The 22,798-nt window shown below is 43.1% G+C and overlaps 1 protein-coding gene across 2 annotated transcripts in view; it reads right to left on the bottom strand.

Annotated features, from left to right (window-relative positions):
- B4GALNT1 (beta-1,4-N-acetyl-galactosaminyltransferase 1) overlaps positions 1–22,798 on the bottom strand; it is a 70,109-nt gene that overhangs the window by 22,781 nt on the left and 24,530 nt on the right. For both annotated transcript variants that reach the window (XM_042449034.1, XM_042449035.1), the window contains exons 2-6: positions 14,483–14,698; positions 10,755–10,928; positions 3,669–3,775; positions 3,453–3,490; positions 2,241–2,421 (exon numbers count right to left, since the gene is read on the bottom strand). In XM_042449034.1, coding sequence (XP_042304968.1) covers positions 2,241–2,421; positions 3,453–3,490; positions 3,669–3,775; positions 10,755–10,928; positions 14,483–14,697 — 715 coding nt within the window. In that variant the 5' untranslated portion in view covers position 14,698. The remainder of the gene's footprint in view (positions 1–2,240; positions 2,422–3,452; positions 3,491–3,668; positions 3,776–10,754; positions 10,929–14,482; positions 14,699–22,798) is intronic.

The following is a 22,798-nucleotide window of genomic DNA, read 5'->3' as shown; positions in this document are numbered from 1 at the left end:
CTATATATCAATTGCCAGAGAATAGTGATAGCATTAGCATTTACATTTCTGTACCTCTTAGCAGTGCACTCAGCACTCTCTAAGTGGTTTACAATCTGTAAGCCAATTGCCCCCAACAAGCTGGGTACTCATTTTACCAACCTGCAAAAGGATGGATGGCTGAGTCAACCCTGGAACCCTGGAATCCAGCTCACAACCTTGCAGCTACAGTACTGGCATTTAGCCACTGTGCCACCAGGGCTCCTTTGCCAAGAGGGAGAACAAGAGCAAGAGGGTGCTGTGGCACTCATGTCCTGCTTGTGGGCTTTCCAAGAGGTATTCGGTTGGCCACCAGGCTAACAAAATGCTTTTCTAGATATGCCTTTGATCAGATCCAGCGTGGCTCTTTTTACAGTCATATGGTTTTAAATAAATAATCTATGGCCTGTTACAGACAGCCAAAATAAAGCTGCTTCGAGTCACATAGGAGGTATGGTGTTTCAATGATGCATGCGTCCTAAGAGTCCAGAAGCCACGCTCCAGTCCTTAGGGCTGAAGCATGACTTTGGTGCGAATTCTGGGCTCTTAGGACGCATGCATCATTGAAACACCATACCTCTACTGTGACTCAAAGCAGCTTTATTTTGGCTGTCTGTAACAGGCCTATGTAACTCCAGTCACCATATGCATGATCAGACAGAAAGTTCTTGTACTTTCTCTGCTTGTTCCTGATTCAGAGTGACCAGAGGTCCTTCATTTTATGGAGGTGTCCTATATTTCAACCTTATGTTGAGGGATCTGGGATAAATTCCAAAATGTCCTCTATTTTGAGCCATAAAACTTGTCCTTGTGTCATCCACTGCCTCAGCAGGCAAGGAAGAGGTAGCTCAGCAGATTTATTACTGCCACTACTGCTGCAAAGGGGTTGTTAGTTTTTGCCAAGCAGTAAATATTACCAAAATAGTTAGCCTATAACAGTACACTCTAATGACTACAGAAAACTGGTAAGTGGCACGAGCCCAGAGTATGGGGAGAGGGGAAGGGGTAAAAAGATTGTCAGTGACCATGTAGTCGTTTTGCTTATGCGTGTTTGTGTTTTCTGACAAAGGTGTGGAAAAGAAAGGAGGATTGGGATAGCTGAAGGAGATCAGTGGTGCCATGGAGAAGGGAGGGCAAAAGTGTACAATTTGGATTGAGGAAGAAGCAGGAGGGATGGGAAAGCAAATGGGAAAACTACAAATGAAATGAATCATTTAAATGTAGATTCAGTCAAGACTCCTTCAAGTCTGTTTTTCCTGCCTATTTGGAGCAACGAGACGGAATCAACCCATGATATAGGATGTTTCCATCTCATCGCTGGAAAATATGTAATATAGCTGTAAATAAACCATAGGAAAATAATGTGTATTTATATTAGTGTTTTTAGCTTCTATCTGTCGATGTCATACATTTTTCTTGAATTCACAAGATTTAATTGTGACAGGAAAAAAGGGAGGAAATGGTATGGACTCTTCTCCTTGGTGGAGGCTTATGGAAATTGTATACTTTTACCACTGGAGATGCCTGGACTTGTAGTTCCAATTCTCTTCCCAGTGGAAATTGGTGTTTTGTGGAGTGGGGGCATTCCCACATTCACTTCATCCAACACTCCCATGAAATCTGTAGATCCTCAAGGGAGAATAGATGGGTATTGAGTGCTCAAATGGCAGATCCTGTTTCCAACAGACTATGAGTATAGCCCCTGCAGATTTAGAGGGATCCTTTTCTTGTAACATCCTCAGTTAGTCTCCCCATAGAACAGATGGTAGGATTACATATCCTCCAACATTTCCCAGATGAGAAGCAGTATACTTGTGGCCAAGCAACGCCACAATGTTGCCATAAAAGCAAAAGTCTGGTTCCTGAAACCCATGTGGATACCAAAATCTGTGGATGCTGAAGTCTCATTAATACAATGGTGTGATAGCATCCCTCATTTAAAATGCTGAACAGCAAGGTTTGCATTTTGGAGCTTTCCCACCCCAAATATTTTTGAGCTGGTTGTTGCATACCTCCCCCAGATACAGAGGACCAATTGTATCTCAACAATTATTTCTGTTTTGTTTCTCTCTCATTCCTGCTGCCAATGTTGTAAATTCCCTCAGTCCCCCATTCATGTTCTCTCAGCTATCCTTGATATGCCCTATTCTGCTTTTTCAGTTCTCTGCCCTGAAGTCCAAATGCTATGGGTTATGGAGCAGTTATCTTCATACCACACCCACCTGTATCTGCTGTGTTGGGATGGAAAAGTGTGTTGGTGTAGGTGACAAACTGCATTTGCCGGTTGAGGTTATCCAGCTGGGATCCCAACATGGTGAGGTGCATCTGACCTTCTCCTTCCACTTTGATGCCATCCACTTCTGCAGCCACATCAAAGGTGCCCATTGTTGCTGTAAGGTTCACCTGGCGGAGAAGATTTGTTTTGTTTTTTAAAAGTATGGCAATGTCAGGGACAAAAGTAGCCAGCATGTAATTCTAGAACCCAGCTTGTCAATTGATGTGATAGGAAGAGAAAAGAACTTTTTCTAAATCCCTCTGTAGATAACTCAAGGCCAAACCTGAATTTCTATGCCAAGGGAGAAACAAACCATCCAAAACTGGACTCTAATATCAAAAGAAGATCTATTATATCTGCATAAAACTAACTTGGACATTTTGCACAAGCTTTTTAAAACTATTCCCCCCCTTTCACTGCCAGCACTGGTAGCCTGTTAATCCTGATAAATGATTTTCTACAAAATGTGGCCTTTTGTAGCAAAAGAGCTCAGACACATACACACAGCCCCCAAACAGTTTGAGTCTTCTTGACTTTGGCTGTTTTTCAAAGATCTCCCAAAGAGAGAAACAAGGACAGTTCATTCACTCAGAATGCATCTGTGAACACTTTTCTTACATAATTAAGCTGTAAACAAACCCTTGCACCATTTCAGATCATAGGTGTCAGCTTCCATATTTGAATGCTTTGCTATCCCCTCCATCACTAGTTTACCACTGGCATGTAGCAAAATGGAACAGAAGGGAGAAGGGTAGGCAGAACTCTAACATGCTGCTTTGTTTTAATATGCAGAGCCTGAAGTAGAACAGCAAATGGCACTTCTTTTTAAGGTCCAAGTACATACTATACAAAGTACCCTGCCTCCCTCCTCAATTATTTTTGCATCTACAACCAGAAATAGCATCCTGGGCCCTTTCATGAGAAACACAACAGCTGCCTGATTTGGCTAACTCACCCTGCCTAATGGCAGGGCTGGCCCTGCCCATGGAGTCCTCCATCCCTGGGGGAGGTATGCAAACACATCTCATGTGCAGCTGCCTGAAATGGTACTGCTTATAAAGGCCTTTGTTTAAAAATACATAAATGTCACTAACAAGGCAGAAGAACATCCAACACTTATTCTCTGCCCTCAGATCCTTGTGCCCCAGAGCAAACTCACCCGGTACACCGTCCTTTCAGCCACTTGCAAGCTCAAGCCTGTTGAACACAAAGGAACAAGGAGGTTAGTAAGTCTTCCCTGTCCACAGCACCACTGCAAGGACTGCACAGCATCATGCCTCCCATAATGGCACATTCCTTGAATCTCCCTCACCCTGCCTGCCCCTGTTAGTCACTGCCTTAGGAACAGAAAAGTGTATTGGGAGGGGAGACTCACCTGGGATGAGAATGGTCTGGAGGGGACGAACCTCCACCCCCTGTACTGGATACTCCAGGGGTGAGTTGGCTCGAACGATAAGGAGCTGGTCAGCTGGGGACTGAGACCTGGGAACAAGGTAAAGGCAGAAAGCTCAGAGAGATCAGTGCCTGGTTTAGAAAAGGTACTTTTCAAAAAGTGGTTTGCCATTGCCTTCCTCTGAGGCCGAGAGAGTGTGATTTGCACATGGTGAGAGTTACTCCATATTAAATGTGCTGAGGATTTCAGTCTTACAGTGAATGCCTAAATTTACTTAGAAGAAAATGACAGAGGTATGTAAGAGTTACTCATAGGTAAGATCAAATGAAAATGTTTCAGTTTAGTGTGTGGTTTTAATATGGTAGTTTCATTTAATTGGGCTAGCATCCTGTAAGTCAGCCACAATGTCATAAGGTGGACCCTGTAAGGCAGCTACGAAGTCGTAAGCTGGACTTACAACCTTATAACTGTTTCATTTTATTCATATTTACAATTATGGCACCACTGCCATGACAAATGCCCCTAAAACCCACCTTAAAAACCAGACAACCTTATTGAGCAAAGGGATTCTGTGGCACTTGTGAATGAGGCACTGAAGAATGATGCCTCCCTCCCACCAGCAAGTTACAGTATGTCAAGGAGGTGGAACAGGGTGCCCTCCTGGTCCTAGCTTCTGCTCACAACAGCATATATGACTGGTTGTATGAGGCTGGATGATTCAGCCATCAGTCCACCCCTGGTCACCATTGCCACAGGATTCCTATACTCAGTATCGCTGCCTGGCTTTTTAGGTGTGTTTTATCAGGTCAGATCAGGAGACAGAACATAGCTATGACATCAGAGCTATGTGTTCAATCTTGGCCCTGGTTTTTCCCCCCAATGTTCTCCAATAGTATAATTGGCATTTTGTTTAAATTCACATTGTAAGGTTCCTTGGAGCCTGCAGTGGGAAAAGGAGGGATGCAAAACACATACTGTACATACATACATACGCACACACAGATACAAGATCACAGTTTTAATGATCACAGGTTTAGATTTAGAACATTAGAAAAACTGTGCAAGATCAGACCAATCTAATCCAGTGAAGCCAACCAGTTCCTTTGTGGGGAGGCCCACAAGGAGAACATGAATCATATTCTGCCCTTTTCAACAACAATAAAGCAGTTTACAGCAACATTAAATACTTTTTCAAAAGAATTCAATGAAAATCCAGAGCAAGATCAACTGTTACAACAGAATAAGTTAAAACAAAATTTAAAGTGGGGAAAAAAAAAACCCACAAAGGCGCAGCCAACAAGCTCTGTCCTCAGCTGCCTAAGGAATGTCTTTACCTGTGAGTGGAAGGAAAATAGAGAGGTATCCAGCCTGGCCTCCCTAGGATACAAATTCCAGAGCCTGCAGGAAGTAAATGAGGAAGAATCTCCTAAAAGAAGGGGTTTCTTCATTGACTAGTCTTAGAATGAAGATGGAATGAAAATGGAAATGGAAATGCCTGTGTGGTGCAATGCTTTTGAGTTTTGGACTAGGACTCTAGAGACTAGAGTTTGATTCTCAGCTTGGCCATAAAACCAATTGGTGACCTTGAGCAAGGTTAGGGGAAGGCAATGGCAAACTAAGGATCTTATCGCATGAACTTTGAAAGTGTTTCAAGCTTCCTAGGATGGAGCCAGGATACGGGATGGAGGTGGGGATTATCGTATGCTAAATCGCCACTGAATCGCTGCCCACCATCAGCCTGGGTCCAAGCTGGGTCTCAGCCATATTCAGTCAACACTTTTTAGAAGTCAGAAGCTTTCTGACTTCTAAAAAGTGCGGGCTGAGCACAGTTGGGGACCCGGCTGACGGCGGGCAGCAATTAGGAGACTATTTAGCATGCGATAATCCCCGCCTCCATCTCATGTCCTGGTTGCAGCCTGACAGGCTTGAAACGCTTTTAAAATTCATGTGATAAAATCCCTAAACTAAACAAATCTTGCTAAGAAAACCCCATGATAGGTTCACTTTAGGGTCGCCATAAGTCAGAAATTACTCGAAGGCACATGACAAAAACAACAGATTGTGGAATACCCTTCTGGTTGGGTACCCCAGCAATAGATTTTGAAAGACTCGTCAACTCTGATACTGGAGATAATACATAGTCAGTGTGACTAGTAGTATGAGATAACCTTTGTGTAATTTCTTCTTTAAAGTTGGTCAAATATGGTGTGAGAGCCAGCGTGGCTTAATGGTTTGAACACTGGGCTAGGACTTTGAAGACCAGGGTTTGATCATGGCTCAGCCATGTAAACCCACTGGGTGACCCTTAGATGAGTTACACATTTTCAGCCCTAGAAAACCCCGTGATAGGTTTGCCTTAGGTTACCGTAAGTCAAAAATGACTTGAAGGCAGAGGAGTCACTATGGGGTGAGAGTGATATGAGTGATGCCCCAAGGGAGGGTGACACCACTGCTCCCCAAATATCTGCTTTTTGCCAGAAATGGGCTTTGGCATCCATGGGGCTAGGCTCAGTGGGAAGAAAGGAGATGCCAGTTTTTAAAATAATTTTTTTAAATATATATTTTTTTCTTTTAAAACCTTCTTTAAAAATATCAAATCTTACCAAATTTTCACTTTAACTACATGAAACTATGGACATGCAAATACATTTAGGATGTGCATATAATATTGTAATTTAAAGGTATAATTTTAATTTTGCTAAGTTGTTTTATGTCAAAACTATTACCATTACATTCAGTGATATATGGGAATTAGGATTTATGAGTATCAATAGTATGAAAATCATTACTAAGGATTCTGTAGGTTGTGGTATGGGGTGCATAAGGTCCCAGGTGCAATCTTGACATCTCAAGATAAAGCTGGGAAAGACAACCCATCTGAAAACCTGGATAGATGCTGGCACTTGGTATATTGTGCATTTTGGTTGTCCCAAAAAAGGTACTGTATCACTCTTTGGTGGAATTTTTAAGTTATTGGACTAGAATTTTCCAGTCATTGGGACCTTAAACAGACTGTTCTCCTCTTATCTCCTGGGGACAAAAGGAGGCAGAATAATTCCTAGCTGTTTGGTTGGACCGAAGTTTGTTGTTGTTAACGGCCCTCAAATGGACTCTGACTCATGGCAACCCTGTCAATGAGATGTCCACAAGCCCCTGTCCTCAAAGCAGAATCAAAGACAGTAGGGAGATATGGACTCAGTTCAAGAAACTAAGTAGGAGAGTGGCTGACAAGAGTTCTGTGGCGCCAACAGTCTATTCATAGCAAATACTTTCTTCATACAACTGGAGAGGAGATTGTACACATGGACATCACCAGACTGTCAACACAAAAACCAAAGAGATTACATAATAGTTAACCGAAGGTGGAAGAGATTCTTTCTTGCAGAAAAATGAGACCAGGCACAGCCAGTGGTTCAGACCACAAACTACTAATATCCAAAATTAGAATAAGGCTGAAGAAGAATAAAACAATCACCATATCAAAATATGATCCAAGGTATATACCAACAGAATTTAAAGATAGTGTGAAGAATAGAGTAGCACTATCAGCTGGTAACCAGAGAAACAATGGACAGAAGTCAGGGACATAGTCAAAGAGGAATGTAAAGAGATGACACCAGTGGTCAAAAATAAGGAAAAGAAACAATGGATATTAGACAACACACTTCAAGCAGTTAAAGAAAGATGAGAAGCAAAAGGAAAGGGAGACACAAACACAGTCAAAAATCTTGAATGCTAATGTCCAACAATTAGTGCATAGATAAAGAGAAAAGAGAAAGAGAATTACTACAATAACTACTACAATAATAATGCAGAGAAATAGAAGCCAACAATAACAAAGAAAGAACAAAAGACTGCTTCCACAAAATCCAAGAATTCAAAGAGAAATTTAAACCAAGGGTGCTCTATGATCATAAAATAAACACAATAAAAAGGTAGAGATAACAGTTTTCCCTTGGCAAGATTGTCTAGGGGGTGGTACTCATCTCCATTACTAAACCAAAGACAACTCTGTGATCATGCGGCCAGTGCTACTTTCCCATTGAAGTGGTACTTATTATCTATTTGCACTTTTACAAGCTTTCAAATTGCTAGGTTGGCAGAAGTTGGGACTAGTGACAGAAGCTCACTCCATCATGCAGTGCTCAGGTCTCAAACTGCCAACCTGATCTTGCATTCTTCAGCGTCTTAACTGCTGAGCCACCACATGCCTTAATACACAACCACAATGATATAAAAAAAGATGGGAATAAAACACAGAAGAGCTATATAAAAATGTGAAAGGATGAATGACACATGGGAAACTTATGAAGATGAACCCCAAATTTTGGAAAGTGAAGTGAAAGCTGCTCTCAAAGCAATTGGAAAGAGTAAATCACCAGGAACAGATGACAGACCAATAGAACTGCTACAGTTCAGAGACAGAATCAAATTTAGTTTTAACTAAAATCTGCCAATAAATGTGGAAAATTGATTCTGCCCAACAGTGGCCAACAGACTGAAGCAAAGACTCGTAGGAATGAAAAATCCCTTGGGTCATGCCACAGTCTTGTTCCAAAACACAATTCCAGATCAAGGAATGGATCTTGTTAGGAATAAAACAGAATGGAAAAAAGCAAGGTCCTTAAAAATAAAACAAACTTCAAGAAATTTTAACTATTTTTTTATGGGAGTGGATAGGCAAGTGCTATACCTTTCCTTGATTTGCTTTGAATTCTGTTGTGCTTTAATTTTATAATTTTTAATAATATTTTAATATTGCGACTAATGTTTTATTGTGTTTTTCAGTGTTGTGTAAGCGTCCTTGCATCCCACATTTTTGGAGGAGAGAGCACAGACGAAAAGGAAAATGCAAATCACAGAAATCACTGAGAACATAAATTGCATTAGAAGTTTTGGAAGAGAATGAATAGTAGGATCTTTCCCCCTTTCTATTGTATTTTGCCAAGATATCAGACCAAATAGGCTCAATTAAGTACAGGAATTGCTTACAGGCAGAAAGACAACCTTTATCACCTGCTGGAGCTAGGAGACAAAGCTTGAAAAAGTATGAATGAAAGGAGATTGCTCTGTGTATCTCTAGTAGACTTGATACATCAAAAGGATTCCTGTTTGTAGAGCTGGAAACTGCAGGAAATGCCATAAGGTAACTGATGTGGAACAGTGGATGCTAGTTATCCTTGATCAAGGATACTGTATCTTTGAAAAAACGAAGAATGGCAGCCCTGTGCCACAGCAATTCAATGCATTATTAAAACATAATTGATAGACCATATAGTGGTACAATGCAGGTTTGGTAAGCATAAGGTCCCAGGTGCAATCTTGACATCTCAAGATAAAGCTGGGAAAGACGACCCATCTGAAAACCTGGATAGATGCTGGCCTTTGCTTCAGAACCAGAGTAAGAGTAGGAATTCGGCAGTCTTCCAAATGTATGAACTGCAAATCCTAGCAGTTCTCTCCACTAGCTATAGTGGCTAGGGCTTCTGGGGATTGCCATTTAATGTCATCTGGAAGGCCACACATTTTCTACCAGTGCTGTAGACAGTAATGAGCTAGATATATCATGACTCTAGCTCTGTAGAAGGCAGCCTCCCATGTTGTTCCTAATTAAGACCCATTGTGTTCTACTGGCAAGTAAGCATAGCACTTAGAAGGTGTGGCAGCTTAAAAGCACAAAGGTATCTTTAGTTATCTCCATATGCCAGTGAAGCTTATTTTTGGTATTTGCCTGATAGTGAGTAAGAGGCTAGATTACAAGAAAAGAAAAATAAATATAGGAGGAACACTGGCATATAATACTGTTAATGGTAAAAGCAGGAAAACATTCAATTCCAGTTAAGCACTCAGGTCTAGAAGTGGTTGGTTCATCTAATTCCACTAATGCAAACTGCAACCACACAGGTGCCCAGCAGTGCATTTCTCTAGAGCATTCTAGAATTATTAACCCATTATACCTATAAGAGTCTGGAAACCATGCCCTATGAGGAACGGCTTAGGGAGCTGGGGATGTTTAGCCTGGAGAAGAGAGGGTTAAGAGGTGATATGATAGCCCTGTTTAAATATTTGAAGGGATGTCATATTGAAGAGGGAGCAAGCTTGTTTTCTGCTGCTCTAGAGAACAGCACCCGGAACAATGGAGGCAAGCTACAAGAAAAGAGATTCCACGTCAACATTAGGAGGAACTTCCTGACAGTAAGGGTGTTCGACAGTGGAATGTACTCCCTTGGGAGAGTGGTGGAGTCTCCCTCCTTGGAGGTCTTTAAACAGAGGCTGGATGGCCATCTGTCAGGTATGCTTTGATTGAGAGTTCCTGCATGGCAGGAGGTTGGACTGGATGGCCCTAGTGGTCTCTTACAACTCTAGGATTCTATGATTCTAGGCTCATTATAACAATAAGCTTCTGCAGGATGGCAGTGACATACAGGCATACAGAACTTTTGAACCAATTCATATTACAGATTTCCCATTGGACTTCTGTAACATTCTGTAACATGTTTAGCATTGTCCAATTTTTGTGCAGCAACCAAGTGTGGAAGCAAGCAGAAGACAAGCACCTTCCTATTTAATGGAACATGACCAACATTTCTCCCTCCACTTCCTTAGTATTTTTATTTGATGTGACAATCTTAGGTGTCCACCCATCCACCCCACCCTTTACCTCCAGGTGGACTCTTTTCAAACTTTCAAGAACAGAAGTGTGAATTCCATCCTCTGTTACCTATTAGGCGCTAGGCAAAGTGAGGCAGCGGGAGGGGACAGAGGGGGCATGCGCTTGCCTCTCCTGCACTGAAGGGTAAAGAGGGCCCAACTGGGTGTGACCCCTCCTCTGGGGTATCACCTGGTGTGGTCCGCATCCCCAGCACACCTGCCCAGGTGATACCACTATACACAAGCCAAGGAAACTGACACATATTTGCTTAATTTGTCCTGCTAAATGGAAAGACTTTTATCTAACCCCCAGACCTAATGACTGTTCACTTGAAATCTTGACCAGGTCCCACATCTTCTCTGCAAGTCTAACTTCTGTGATTGTACAGCATGCACACACACGGTCATGGAACTTACCTCTGTCGGTAACTGTGGTATTCCTGTTCTCGCTTGTTGTTGATATCTGGAAGTTCAGAAGGCTTAAAGGCATTTGCAAATTCCAGAGAATAGACACGACCAAAGAGCTGTTTTTGGAATGGAAGGTTCATACTCTGTTCCACCTCACACTTGCAGGCATTCTTGGGAAGGAGTCTGAAGAGACAGGCTCAGGTTAGTAAACATATCCAAAGGATGTTCAGCTTCAGCTGTATACTGAATTCATTTAAGATGCAACAAACCCATCCTGCTCTGCAAGAGGCATTAATAAATGAACCATAACAGTTTTCTTCTAAAAAGGTTTAATGGGATGTGTTTCATGAAGGGTCTGGTTGTTACTGACACTATAGGCTGCCTCTTGTCCCCAAATCCAGTCTCATATACATACATGTGCATTAGTTTCAAGATGCATTACTCTACTGTCCACTGAGAACTTTAGCTTTCCAGTTCAGGAGTAGCCAAACTGGAAGACTTCAAGGAGCCATTCATACTACTTTTTAACCTGGTTTTGAAATCGATTCTTCCACGTGAAGTTCATATTGGGCCCGATTCTGTCACAATCCATGTCAAGGCTTGCACAAGGAAATGCCCCTTAGTATCGAGATTCAGGCTAAAATCCGTCTTTTCTGAAAAGACCCGGGTTCCGTGAAATATGAACTTGCCCTCGATCATGATCAGGGCAAATTCAGGGAGGGATTAAGGTCAGAGGGCGGACAGAGGTCAGAGCATTCCCTCTCCTCATCCGAGGGGAGGAGGAGGAGGAAAGAGCCGAAGGAAAAAGGGGAATCTGGAGGCAAAGGCTAAAAGGGGAAATCAGGGTGACTGATGGGGGCTACAAAGGGCTGTCTGAGGGAGGGGGGTGGAGAAAGTGATGGAGGAGGAGGATGAAGGAGCCGTGCGAAGAAAGGAGCCATGGAGGGCATTCTATAATGGAGCAGGAGGAGGAGGATGAAGGAGCCAGGGCAGCTCAGATGAGGGGAGGGTTGGAAGAAAGGAGGAGGAGGAGGAGGCTTGCCAAGGGAAATTGGGCTGCAGGGCTAAGCTGGGGGATGTAGGGAAATCAGGCTGCAGCAAAAGGAGCCTCTTTTATTTTTGACAATCTATGCGCATGATTTTTTGGGTGACATGTCTGTGTGCTTGCTTGTGCTACTTTCATTTCCTCTTGCTCCTGGATTATTATTATTATTATTATTATTATTATTATTATTATTATTTGTGTTATATGCGAATGTTACAGTCAGAATGCCTGTGCTGCATTTCCCTTTTTTTTTCCAATTGATTCCATGGGTCCGTTGGAACTGACAGGTCACTCTCTCTCAGCCTCAGTGGAAGGCAATGGCAAACCTCCTCTGAAGAGAATATAGCAGAAGGAAAGGGATCAGTTCAGTTCAGATCACAGGCAGGACATGAACGGAGCTCCCATCAATCACCTCCTCCCCCCCCTTTTTTTATATTTTTTAAAATTATTTTTGACAAAATATGCGCTTGTTTTTTGCTTGAGGCAGATATATAGATGGATAGAACGTGGCTAGCTGCTGCTGCTGGTTCCCTTTCCCTTTCATTTGCTCACTACCAGCAAAGGAGAAATGTTACAATGGGCAAGACTTGCGAATGAATGCAACAATTCTAATGTTACATTTGTTGCTCTTGTCAATTTGGCCAATTGGCAAAACGATACATGCTTTTGCTACTGTCTCTTCAGGGGTAGCCCTTAATTGCTTTTAAAAGCAACAAAAAAGAATGCATGGCAATCACATCCTTTTCTGCCATTTCCAAGGTGAGGAATTTATTATTATTATTATTATTATTATTATTATTATTATTATTATTATTAGTGTAAGAGGCATTCTGGGGTGGCAAGGAGTGGGGGATACAGGATGCATTAGCTTGCATTTTGGGGTTGAAAATGGGGCCAAGGGCAGATCATAACCTGCACTGACTCAAATACCCACAACACACACACCGACACACAAAAGAGGTTTTTAAATTTGATTTGACAAAATGTGCGCATTTTGTGCCTGGCTCTTTAAAAAAAAGAGGGGGGAAGCACACTTCCGATGCCCCAATGAGTGCTGCAAACGTCACCTATGGCAATCGCTTGATTGATAGCAGGCACCTTCATGTTAAACCCGATTTCTTGTCGAAGGCATTCGGGTTAAAATGCCCCTGAATTGTAGTGGGCACTTGCTAACCGAGAGATTCGGGAGGGGGCCTCCGAATCTGCCCAGTTCCTTCAGGAGCAAACCTGCCGGTGGAAATGGGGTCCAAGTGTAGAGGTGGGTGGGCAAAATGGAAAAAAGAGCCAGTGTGGTGTAGTGATTTCAGTGTTGGACCAGGACTCTGGAAGACTAGGGTCTGAATTCCCATGAATTCCCCCGGGGGGGGGTGGAGTTTGGGCAAGTTAAACCTTTCAGACTCAGAAAAAGGTAATGGAAAACTTCCTCTCAACAAATCTTGCCACTTGGAAGTACATTTTAAAAAATAATATCTATGGGTTATCTGCAACATCACAATCGAACATCACCGAATCAATCAGGGTCATAGTTCCCACTAAGTTTACCCTGACCGAATTGCTCCTTGCAGTTCATCCTGCAAGGGACTCGAAGGCAGTGGTAAGGGGAGATGAGGAAGAGGAGAAAGATGAAGGAGGAGTAAGAGGAGGCAAGTGGCGGCAGTGAGGGGGCAAGGAAGGAGGAGGGAGAAAGGAGGAGGAAGAGGTGGTAGTGCAACAGAGGCAGGGGGAAGAGGAGGAAGGAAGAGATTGTGGCATGGCAGTAGCCACACTTTCTCAGCCTCAGAGAATGGCCATGGCAAGCCTCCTCTGAAGACATTTGCCAAGAAAAGTGGAAAGTGAAGGACGATTTCCTCTTCCCCTGCCCAGATTTGCCTTTTTCCCATTGTGCTCCCTCTTCTTGGAACCTCCTTCTCTTACTTCTCTGGACTACCACCTCTTTAACCAATTTTAAGGCGGAACTTAAGACGTTTTTGTTTAGGGAAGCATTCTACATCACAACATGATTAAATGATTGTTGTCAGTAATGAACTGGATGAGGAGGGAGAGAGGGAGGGAGGACACAGCAGCACAGATCCGGATCAGTAGTTCCCACTACCAAAGATCGGGATCGTTGTGGCGCAGCGAAAAAGATGTGGTAGGTGACCTAGTGCCAACTGAACAGGGACAAATGGGCTTTTTGGCATTCCCCCCCCCCCAAACTGGATCAAGTGCAGTTGAGGGCAAAGTGAGCGCCAACCTGAGTTCCACACCGGATTATTTCATAGTGTGAATGACCCCCTAGCTGAGTGCTATGGAATTCTGGGAACTGTAGTTTCGTGAGACATTTAGCCTTCTCTTTCCGAGAGCTCTGGTGCCACAATTAACTACAATTCCCAGGATTCCCTAGTACTGAGCCAGGGCAGTTAACAGTCTCAAACTGGATTATTTCTGCAAAGTATTTTGGACCTTTAATTCTATGTTTTTCACATGAGGCTCCAAATGGCGATTATCAGGTTTCTAATTTTTAAAAAACTCTCAAAGCTATACCCCATCTTGGTTTAGTCTAAATTAACATTAAAAAAAAAAAAAGCACACATACAGCCTTGCCCAAAGACAAACAGGAACACTTTGATCAACAATGACAACTATTAACCCTGGGGCTGGTCCCCTGGTACCCAGGAGGAGCAGTAGACAGGATATGGGAGGAGCATCTTACTCCATAATCTCTTCCTTGATCCGGAAAGTAATGTGTGCATATTTCTTGTCAGGTACCAGCAGAAAGTCGTTCAACAGCTGCTCAGGCATCCGGTCAGGCCGATGCCTGAGATCCACTGTGCTATAGGGCTTTGGCGACCACACGTGAAGGTAGAGAAATGCCAGGGATGCCGTCAGCACCATCAGTACACACAAGGACTTTTGCACTGGACGCATCCTGGAGGGGTAGGAAGAGGGGTTGGTGGGAGACAGAAAGAAACAGAGAATAATATTAGAATGAGGATAATGCCCTCTGACTTGGCAACAAGAAAAAACTTTCAATCTCGATAGGTGAATCTCCAGCATTAACCACTCAAAGGCAAATAAAAGAAAACAGGGTGATTCCTTTGACTCTGTGGACAGGAGATCAGAAGCCCTTTCACACCACACAGTTATAGCACTATGATTCCACTGTAACTGCCACAGTTCCATCCTATGGAATTCTGGGATTTGCAATTTGCAGTATTCTTATTCTTATTCTTATTATTTATTGTATTTATACCCCGCCCTTCAGCCTTAAAGGCTATCAGAGCGCCTTACAATTATTATTTTAATAAGACGGTTCCCTGCCCTCAGGCTTACAATCTAAAAGACACGACGCAAAAGAAGAAGGGAATGGTGGTGGGAAAGGGAATGAGGTCCAGTTGTTCTTCTCTCCCTCTAAGGCCTGGACCAAGGCAGATGGACTGGAGGGAGGGCTTTTCTTCTTCAGGCCAGTCCTGGTGGAGCTGGGCCTGCCTGTTCACTCCATCGCAGGCCGAAGGATGACAGTTATCATGGAGGGAGGGCTCTCTTTCTTGTTGTGTGCCTTCAAGTCGTTCCCAACTTATGGCAACCCTAAGGTGAACCTAGAATCATAGAATTGGAAGAGACCACAAGGGCCATCCAGTCCTACCCCCTACCATGCAGGAACTCACAATCAAAGCATCCCCAACAGATGGCCATCCAGCCTCTGTTTAAAGACCTCCAAGGAAGGAGACTCCATCAACCTATCACAGATTTTCTTGGCAAGTTTTTTCAGAGGTGGTTGGCCACTGCCATCCTTTGAGACTGAGAGAGTGTGACTTTCCCAAGATCACCCAGTGGGTTTACATGGTCAAGCTAGGATTTGAACCCTGGTCTCTAGAGTCATAGTCCAACATTCAAACGACTACACCACATTGGGTAGTGAGGGACATTTAGGATTCCCAGACAGGGACTTCTAGTGTTTCATCAAACTACAAACCCCAGGATTCCTTATGGTGAAGCCTTGGCAGTTAAAATGGGAATCATAGCACTATCACTGTGCAGTGTAAAAAAGCCTTAGTGACTTGCTTGGAAGAAGTGAGTAACAAAGGCACATAGCTACCCACATCGCTTTGCTAGAAGAAATAACGATGATGGTGGCTGGTGTCTCCCATGTCAAACCTCTTCAGCCTTTAGTCCAAACTTTAAAAGGGCTACCCTGTTTTGGTAATACAGTTCAGCTCCTTTAAATGTTATTGACATGGGAGCTACTAGGCATCACTGAACAGGGACACAGTGAATTTATCCTGCAAATGTTAACATCACAAGTGGGAATTAGGGTGTTTTGGGGGTGTAAAAAGAAATGTTTTGCAGTGGCTTTTAGTTTGGTCCCCTGATGGGAAATGGAATCCAACAGCATCTGGAAGATCACAACTTCTCCAACTCTGGTGCCTCCATTGTATTTTCTTTAAGGATCTTTTCTTTTCAGAAAACAGGATATAAATATGCTAAACGGAACCAAGTTGTTCTAAACCTGAACCAGTTCCATCACAGAACAAAACAGCCAGAGATTGTTCATGGACTGACCCCTCCCTCCATGCTCAGCTAGCTCAGGGGTTACTTTCCAGGTGTGGCTGAACTAGAACTCTCATCATCCCTTCCCAGTAACCAAGTTGGTTAGAGCTGATGGAAGTTCTAGTCCAACAATATCTGAAGAACACAATGTAGGAGAGAGACAGACTCGTATTCCCCATGGTACTGATACCAGTTCATTGTCCAAAAGGCTAGTCCTTTATCAATGGCCTTAACAAAACACACACTTTTCAGGGAGTCATTGCCACTAGAGCATCTGAGTCACTATTTTCACCAAAGATATTTTTTTAGAAAAAAAGGAGCAAAGAAAACAGAAGAAGTCTATATTAAAATATTATGGAAAAGATAGTTTAGTTTCTTAAGAGCAATTCAAGTCTCATCAAAGCCTGCTTTATATTAGGTAGGCTCTGCCCATGTAGCCAAATATAGTCTATTCTAGCTTACTACCCCTTACATGTACTGCAGTATAACTCTCATCTTCCCCAACAAACCGTGCAGGTAGGGGTGATGGAAGCTGCAATTCAAGACATTTGGAGGGTGTAAGACTGGGAAAGGCTGGTCTACCTTCAAAGGTAGCACCTATCAGTACTGGGGTAGAGAAGCTAGCATTTCCTCGACCTACAATGTTATACCCTTGTTTTGTTATCCAAGACTGTTCCTACTGGAGACATAATTTATTCTTTTGAAGCTTTTCCTCTATGTTGCTTTCAGTGTAGGCTTGATTTTATTTTTCATCCCTGCTAGAAAAGTAAGAACCATCTCCTTTAATTCTTGGGCACCTTTCTTAAATCGCCAGAGTATGTCTCAGCTCAGAATTCTTTAATTATAAGCCTATGTGTTTTGTACTCAGGTTCCCACGGTGAATTTCATTAAGTTTAAAAAAAAAACTAGTAGATCTCATAAATCTGAAGTTGTTACCACCAGTATAATAAAATTCCTATCCAGTTCTCTGATCAGTGAGACCTTCTGTTAACATTTCTCAATTTCCCTTTTCTCTCCCTGATCTTTCTCACTAGCTTCCTGAGACCAAAGCAACTATTTCTTCATCTCCCACAACTCATATCTTAAATCGCCAATTGCTTGTTCCTCAGCCTCTCAAAAACTTAATTTCCTAATCAGTTAACGGATTAACATACTTAACTATCCTCATCAATCTTCTAGAACCCCTGCTCCACATCAGGACTGACAACCTTATTGCAGTCAATTTATGGTGACCCCATTCATTTCACAATGTGTTCTTAGGCATTTTCCCCTAAAAGTTCTGTGACTGAGCTTTCCCACCCTTACCTCTTTATTCCTGCTTTCCTACCTGCATTTGGTGCTCTCCCTGTACAAGATATTGTTGTTGGCAATACCGGTCAGTTATGACCGAATGCGGCTCATGTTGCAATCAAGGAAGTCCAAGCACCCACTGCTTGTGGCATGACAAAGGCAAATTTTACAGACGGTGCTAGAAAGAATACATAATAAGAAATACACAATATAATACATAATAAGGTATAAGGGAGAGGCTTGAGCTCTATTTGGGCACTTTCCTCCCATGGTGTAAGTGGGAGACAGGCTGGGCTAGCTGCAAGCTTTAGTCACTCCTTTCATCTGCTCTGTGATGGAGTAGAGCCAAAGACCCCAACCCTTTACAAGGATCAAGCCAGTGAGAGCTGGTAGCTTCCATGTCAGTGGCACAGAAACGCCATGCCAGGTTTCAGATTAAACTTTAAAGGAGTTTAAAGCTTCTTTTGACCTTCAGCCTCATTCTAACTCCTCAACCCATTCCTCTGGTCACTGTCTCGACCTAATTCTTGCTGCTAAGTGCATCATTTCCAACTACCTGGCATCTGATTTTCCATTGTCTGACCATCATTTATTTTCTTTTACTCTTACTTATATCCCACCTCCTCGTCGTACTGTCCAGCGCCATTTCCGCGACCTTCAGTCTGTTAACTCTGACCATCTCAGTCAGACTTTGAATTCATCTCTCTCTTCTCTTGATCTTGGGGACTCTGCTGATTCAGCAATGTCTTTATTTAATTCCACTCTTTCCTCAACTTGTGACAGCTTTGCTCCTGTATCTGTACGTGTGTCTTCCCCCATGACTAGACCTCAGCCCTGGCTCATTCCCACTATCAGGTACCTCCGGTCCTGCTCTTGAGCGGCCGAACGTCTTTGGAAAAAGTCTAGGGAACCGGCCGATTTCATTCATTATAAATTCATCCTTTTATCTTTTTCATGCGCTCTGTCTATGGCAAAACAGAACTATTTTAAATCGCTGATCTGCGCTAATGAGAGGCGTCCACAGCGTTTGTTCTCCTGCTTCAATACACTACTAAAACCTTCCTCTCCCCCTGTCTTCTCATCATTTTCCCCCACTGACTTTGCCAACTACTTCATCACAAAAGTCACTACTATTCGATCTGAAATAGTTCCTCCCGACTTGCCCCCCTACCACTAACCTCCTAGTACCTTCTACTAATAAACTCTCTGGGTTTCCCCCTGTTTCTCTGGATGAACTCTCTAAGCTGCTAAATTCTTCCAAACCTACTACCTGTTCTCTTGATCCTATTCCCTCCCGTCTCCTAATCTCTATAGCCCCTTCTCTTCTGCCCTCGCTCCTCTATATCTTTAATCTCTCTCTCTCTCTCTATGTGTTCCTTCCCTTCTGACTTCAAACATGCTCTCATTTCCCCAATTCTGAAGAAACCCTCTCTCGACCCCTCTTCTTTGTCTAGCTATCGTCCAATTTCTCTTCTTCCTTTTCTTTCTAAGGTCCTAGAACGGGTCATTTATTCTCGCTGTATTAAGTTTCTTGAAGCCAACTCCATCCTGAACCCTTTCCAATCTGGCCTCCGCCCACGGCACTCTACAGAGACAGCCCTCACCAAGATCTCAAACGATCTCTTGTGGGCCAAGGCAAACGACCTCTACTCTATTCTCATTCTTCTTGATTTGTCTGCAGCCTTTGACACTGTTGATCACTGTCTCCTGGTTGATTTACTTTCTGACCTTGGGTTCGCCGACTCTGCTCTCGACTGGTTTAAATCTTACTTGTCAGATAGATCTTTTGCAGTGGTCATGGGTGGTCAGACTTCGTCCTCTGTTCCCCTATCTGTTGGAGTTCCCCAGGGCTCTGTCTTGGGTCCCCTTCTGTTCTCTCTATACACACTGTCTCTAGGTAAACTCATCAGTTCTTTTGGTTTCTCCTATCATCTGTATGCCGATGACACTCAGCTGTATCTCTCCACCCCTGACCTTTCGACGGGGCTTGAACAGCAAGTTTCTTCTTGTCTGACTGCCATCTCTCAGTGGATGCGGCTTCGGTGCTTGAAGCTCAACATGTCTAAGACTGAGCTTCTCGTCTTTCCACCTAAACCCACCCTTCATTACTCCTTTTCTGTTTCTGTCAATGACACTTCTATTCAACCAGTTCATCAAGCCCGCAGTCTTGGCTTCATTTTTGACTCTTCTCTGTCATTTATTCCCCAGATCCAGGCCACCGCAAAGACCTGTAGATTCTTTCTCCACAACATTGCCAAGATCCGTCCATTCCTCTCAATCTCTACTGCCAATACTCTGGTCCATGCCCTTGTGGTTTCGCGACTAGATTATTGTAACCTCCTTCTAACAGGGTTTCCTCTTTCACACCTCCATCCTTTAATCTCTGTCCAGTATTCAGCTGCCCGTATTGTCACATCCGCTCACCGCTTTGACCATGTTTCTCCTCTTTTATCCTCCCTTCATTGGCTCCCCTTCCCCTTCCGCATCCGGTACAAACTTTTGTTACTGACTTTCAAAGCCCTCCATGGATTGGCCCCTCCTTACTTATCTGACCTTCTTTCTCCTTACATTCCTACTCGCACCCTCCGCTCTGGTAGTCAGGGTCTCCTGTCACAGTGTAGGACTACCACTGCCCCCTCCCGAATTCGTCTCTTCTCGCTTGCTGCCCCTTACTCCTGGAACCTTCTTCCCCCACATGCACACCTCATCACTTCTCTACCCAGTTTCAAAACTTAAAGACTATATTGTTTAGAGAAGCATTCCCAGAGGTGAGCCCCTCTGTGACCCAGGAAGCCTCCTTTTAACCATCCATCAAGAAGCCAAGCCCTTCCTCCAGTCCATCTGCCTTGGTCCAGGCCTCGGAGGTGGAGAAGATCTGCTGGACCAGATCCTATTCCCCACCACCACTCCCTTCTCCTTTTGTGTCATGTCTTTTAGATTGTAAGCCTGAGGGCAGGGAACCGTCTGACTAAAAAATTTATGTACAGCGCTGTGTAAATTTACAGCGCTATATAAATAAAGGATAATAATAATAATAATAAAGGAGCTATCCAAAGCATCAAACCTGTTTCCAGGATCTTAATTTTATTTTATTTTCATGATTTTAATTTAAATGGGATGTTAACCCTCTGTGTGGCCATTTGTGAGATGCAGGGAATAGCAACAAAAATGTAGATTATAAATTACGGATCATATATTATGTGCTATGTAAAAATTGCTGAAAATATTTCTTTAAAAGACAGATGCTTTAAAATCTGGACTAAAACCTGGATCTGATTCACTATCCCCCGACACAGAAGTCACCAACAGTTCAGGTACTGGGACATACTGATCAGCAATGAGGAGGATTTAATCTCCTGCTACCACCACCACCACCAAACACCCATCAAGATCCCTTGTTCCCTTAGAGTTTTTGAGATTTTCTGAGCAAGGATATGCTACAGTGAGCTTTCCCTGTGGTAACACAGTCTTTCGAGATGGGCCTGGGCTTGAATGGGTAATTAAGACCCATCCATTTTATAAAAGACCTGTTCTAGATGGCAGGAAAAACTCTTAGAACTGGCTTGCTCACTCAATATAGCTGCCTGCATTTTTGGATTCTCTTCAGAGAGTGACTATGGGGACTCTCCTGGGACAAGTTGGCACTTCAGACTGTTAGCACTACACACTGCAAGCAGACTACTTTTGCACTACTTTTGCAGCAATTGAAGTGTGTGAGGACAGAGACAATTTAATTCCACTAATTTTCCTTGTGTTTCAAGGTACAGCTTTAAAACAGATATAAAGCCTAGTTCATGCATGAGTTATTTTCATTCTATCTCTTTGTCTTGATTTTAAATCATATTAACCCAGGGATGGTGGATGAAGTGAGCGGCTACCTCAAGTGGCAGATTTTGTTTTTACACAGACAGAGGAGAAGAGGTGTTTGTAAAAATTTATGATGGGATAGGGAAGCATAACTTGCCTGGCTTTAAATATTACATACTCTGACTTGAGGTCAGAAATGTTTGATGTTCTGCCTCAGGTAGCAAAATGTCTTGGGCTAGCCCTGTATTAACAACCCTGTTACTGAGAGAGGGGGGAAAAAACCTGGAGGTGGGGATTTGTAATGCAAACAAGCATTCTCTGCAGTCTGCAGCTTTTAAATTTGCATTACAAAGCAATTTCAGCAAAAGGCAGCATATAGAGAGAGTAAAAATGCTACTTATATTGCCTGAGGATTCAGACTAGGCACCTGCTTTAACAAGACAGAATTACTTTGGAAGTGAGGGATTTTTTCTTCTTCTCACTTACTTTCCCTGTTTGTCATAGAACACCATCCATGGGTGTTGAGGATCAACATCCCTCATAATGATGGATTACAAACCATGAGAAGTATTACTTGTGATGATGCCACAGCACAGCCAGCCATCAATTTTTTTTACTTTCTCCCAAAATCTTTAATAGTTGAGGATGACAAAACATTTACATTATCAGGTCAGTCATATTGATAATGTGGGATGTCTCCACAACAGGTAGCTTTGAAAAGGTTATGCTATAAAAATATGTTTGTCTTTAATATGCCCAGGACTAGACTTATTATGACACTTACTGAGGTGGTTACTAATAATCACCACAGATTATTTACATAACTTCAAAGCAGAGTATGAATATATTGGGATAGTCAAAGGTTTCCTATACCTTGGCTCAGTCATCAATCAAAATGGAAAGTGCAGTCAAGAAATCAGAAAAAGACTACCAATCCCAGGATTCCATAGGATGGAGACGTGGAAGTTGGAAATGGTATCACAAAGTACTATAGTTGTGTCGTGTGAGACTAGTAACTTGGAATGCAAGTGCAGGCCAAAAATAGCAACTGCCATTCATTTTGTCATATCTTCCGCATATCATCCGCTTCCGAGCTCAATATAAGGTGTTGGTTATTACCTATAAAGCCCTAAATGGCTTGGGCCCAGGATACCTAAAGGACCGCCTCTCCCCGTACATTCCGCCTCGCACCCTCAGAACGTCTGGGCAGCAGCTACTGAAGGTGCCTGGGGCCAGGTTAGTCTCCACGACTCGGAAGACGTTCTCCATAGCTGCCCCAGCCCTTTGGAACGCGCTGCCCACTGAGCTCCGCTCGTCCACTACCCTGGCCCAATTTAGGAAGGATCTCAAAACCTTCCTATTCCAACAGGCATTCCCCGAA

The sequence above is a fragment of the Sceloporus undulatus genome, chromosome 2 (assembly GCF_019175285.1).
Source record: "Sceloporus undulatus isolate JIND9_A2432 ecotype Alabama chromosome 2, SceUnd_v1.1, whole genome shotgun sequence".
In the NCBI taxonomy this organism is placed as follows: domain Eukaryota; kingdom Metazoa; phylum Chordata; class Lepidosauria; order Squamata; family Phrynosomatidae; genus Sceloporus; species Sceloporus undulatus.
This window is presented reverse-complemented; position numbering and strand designations above follow the sequence as displayed.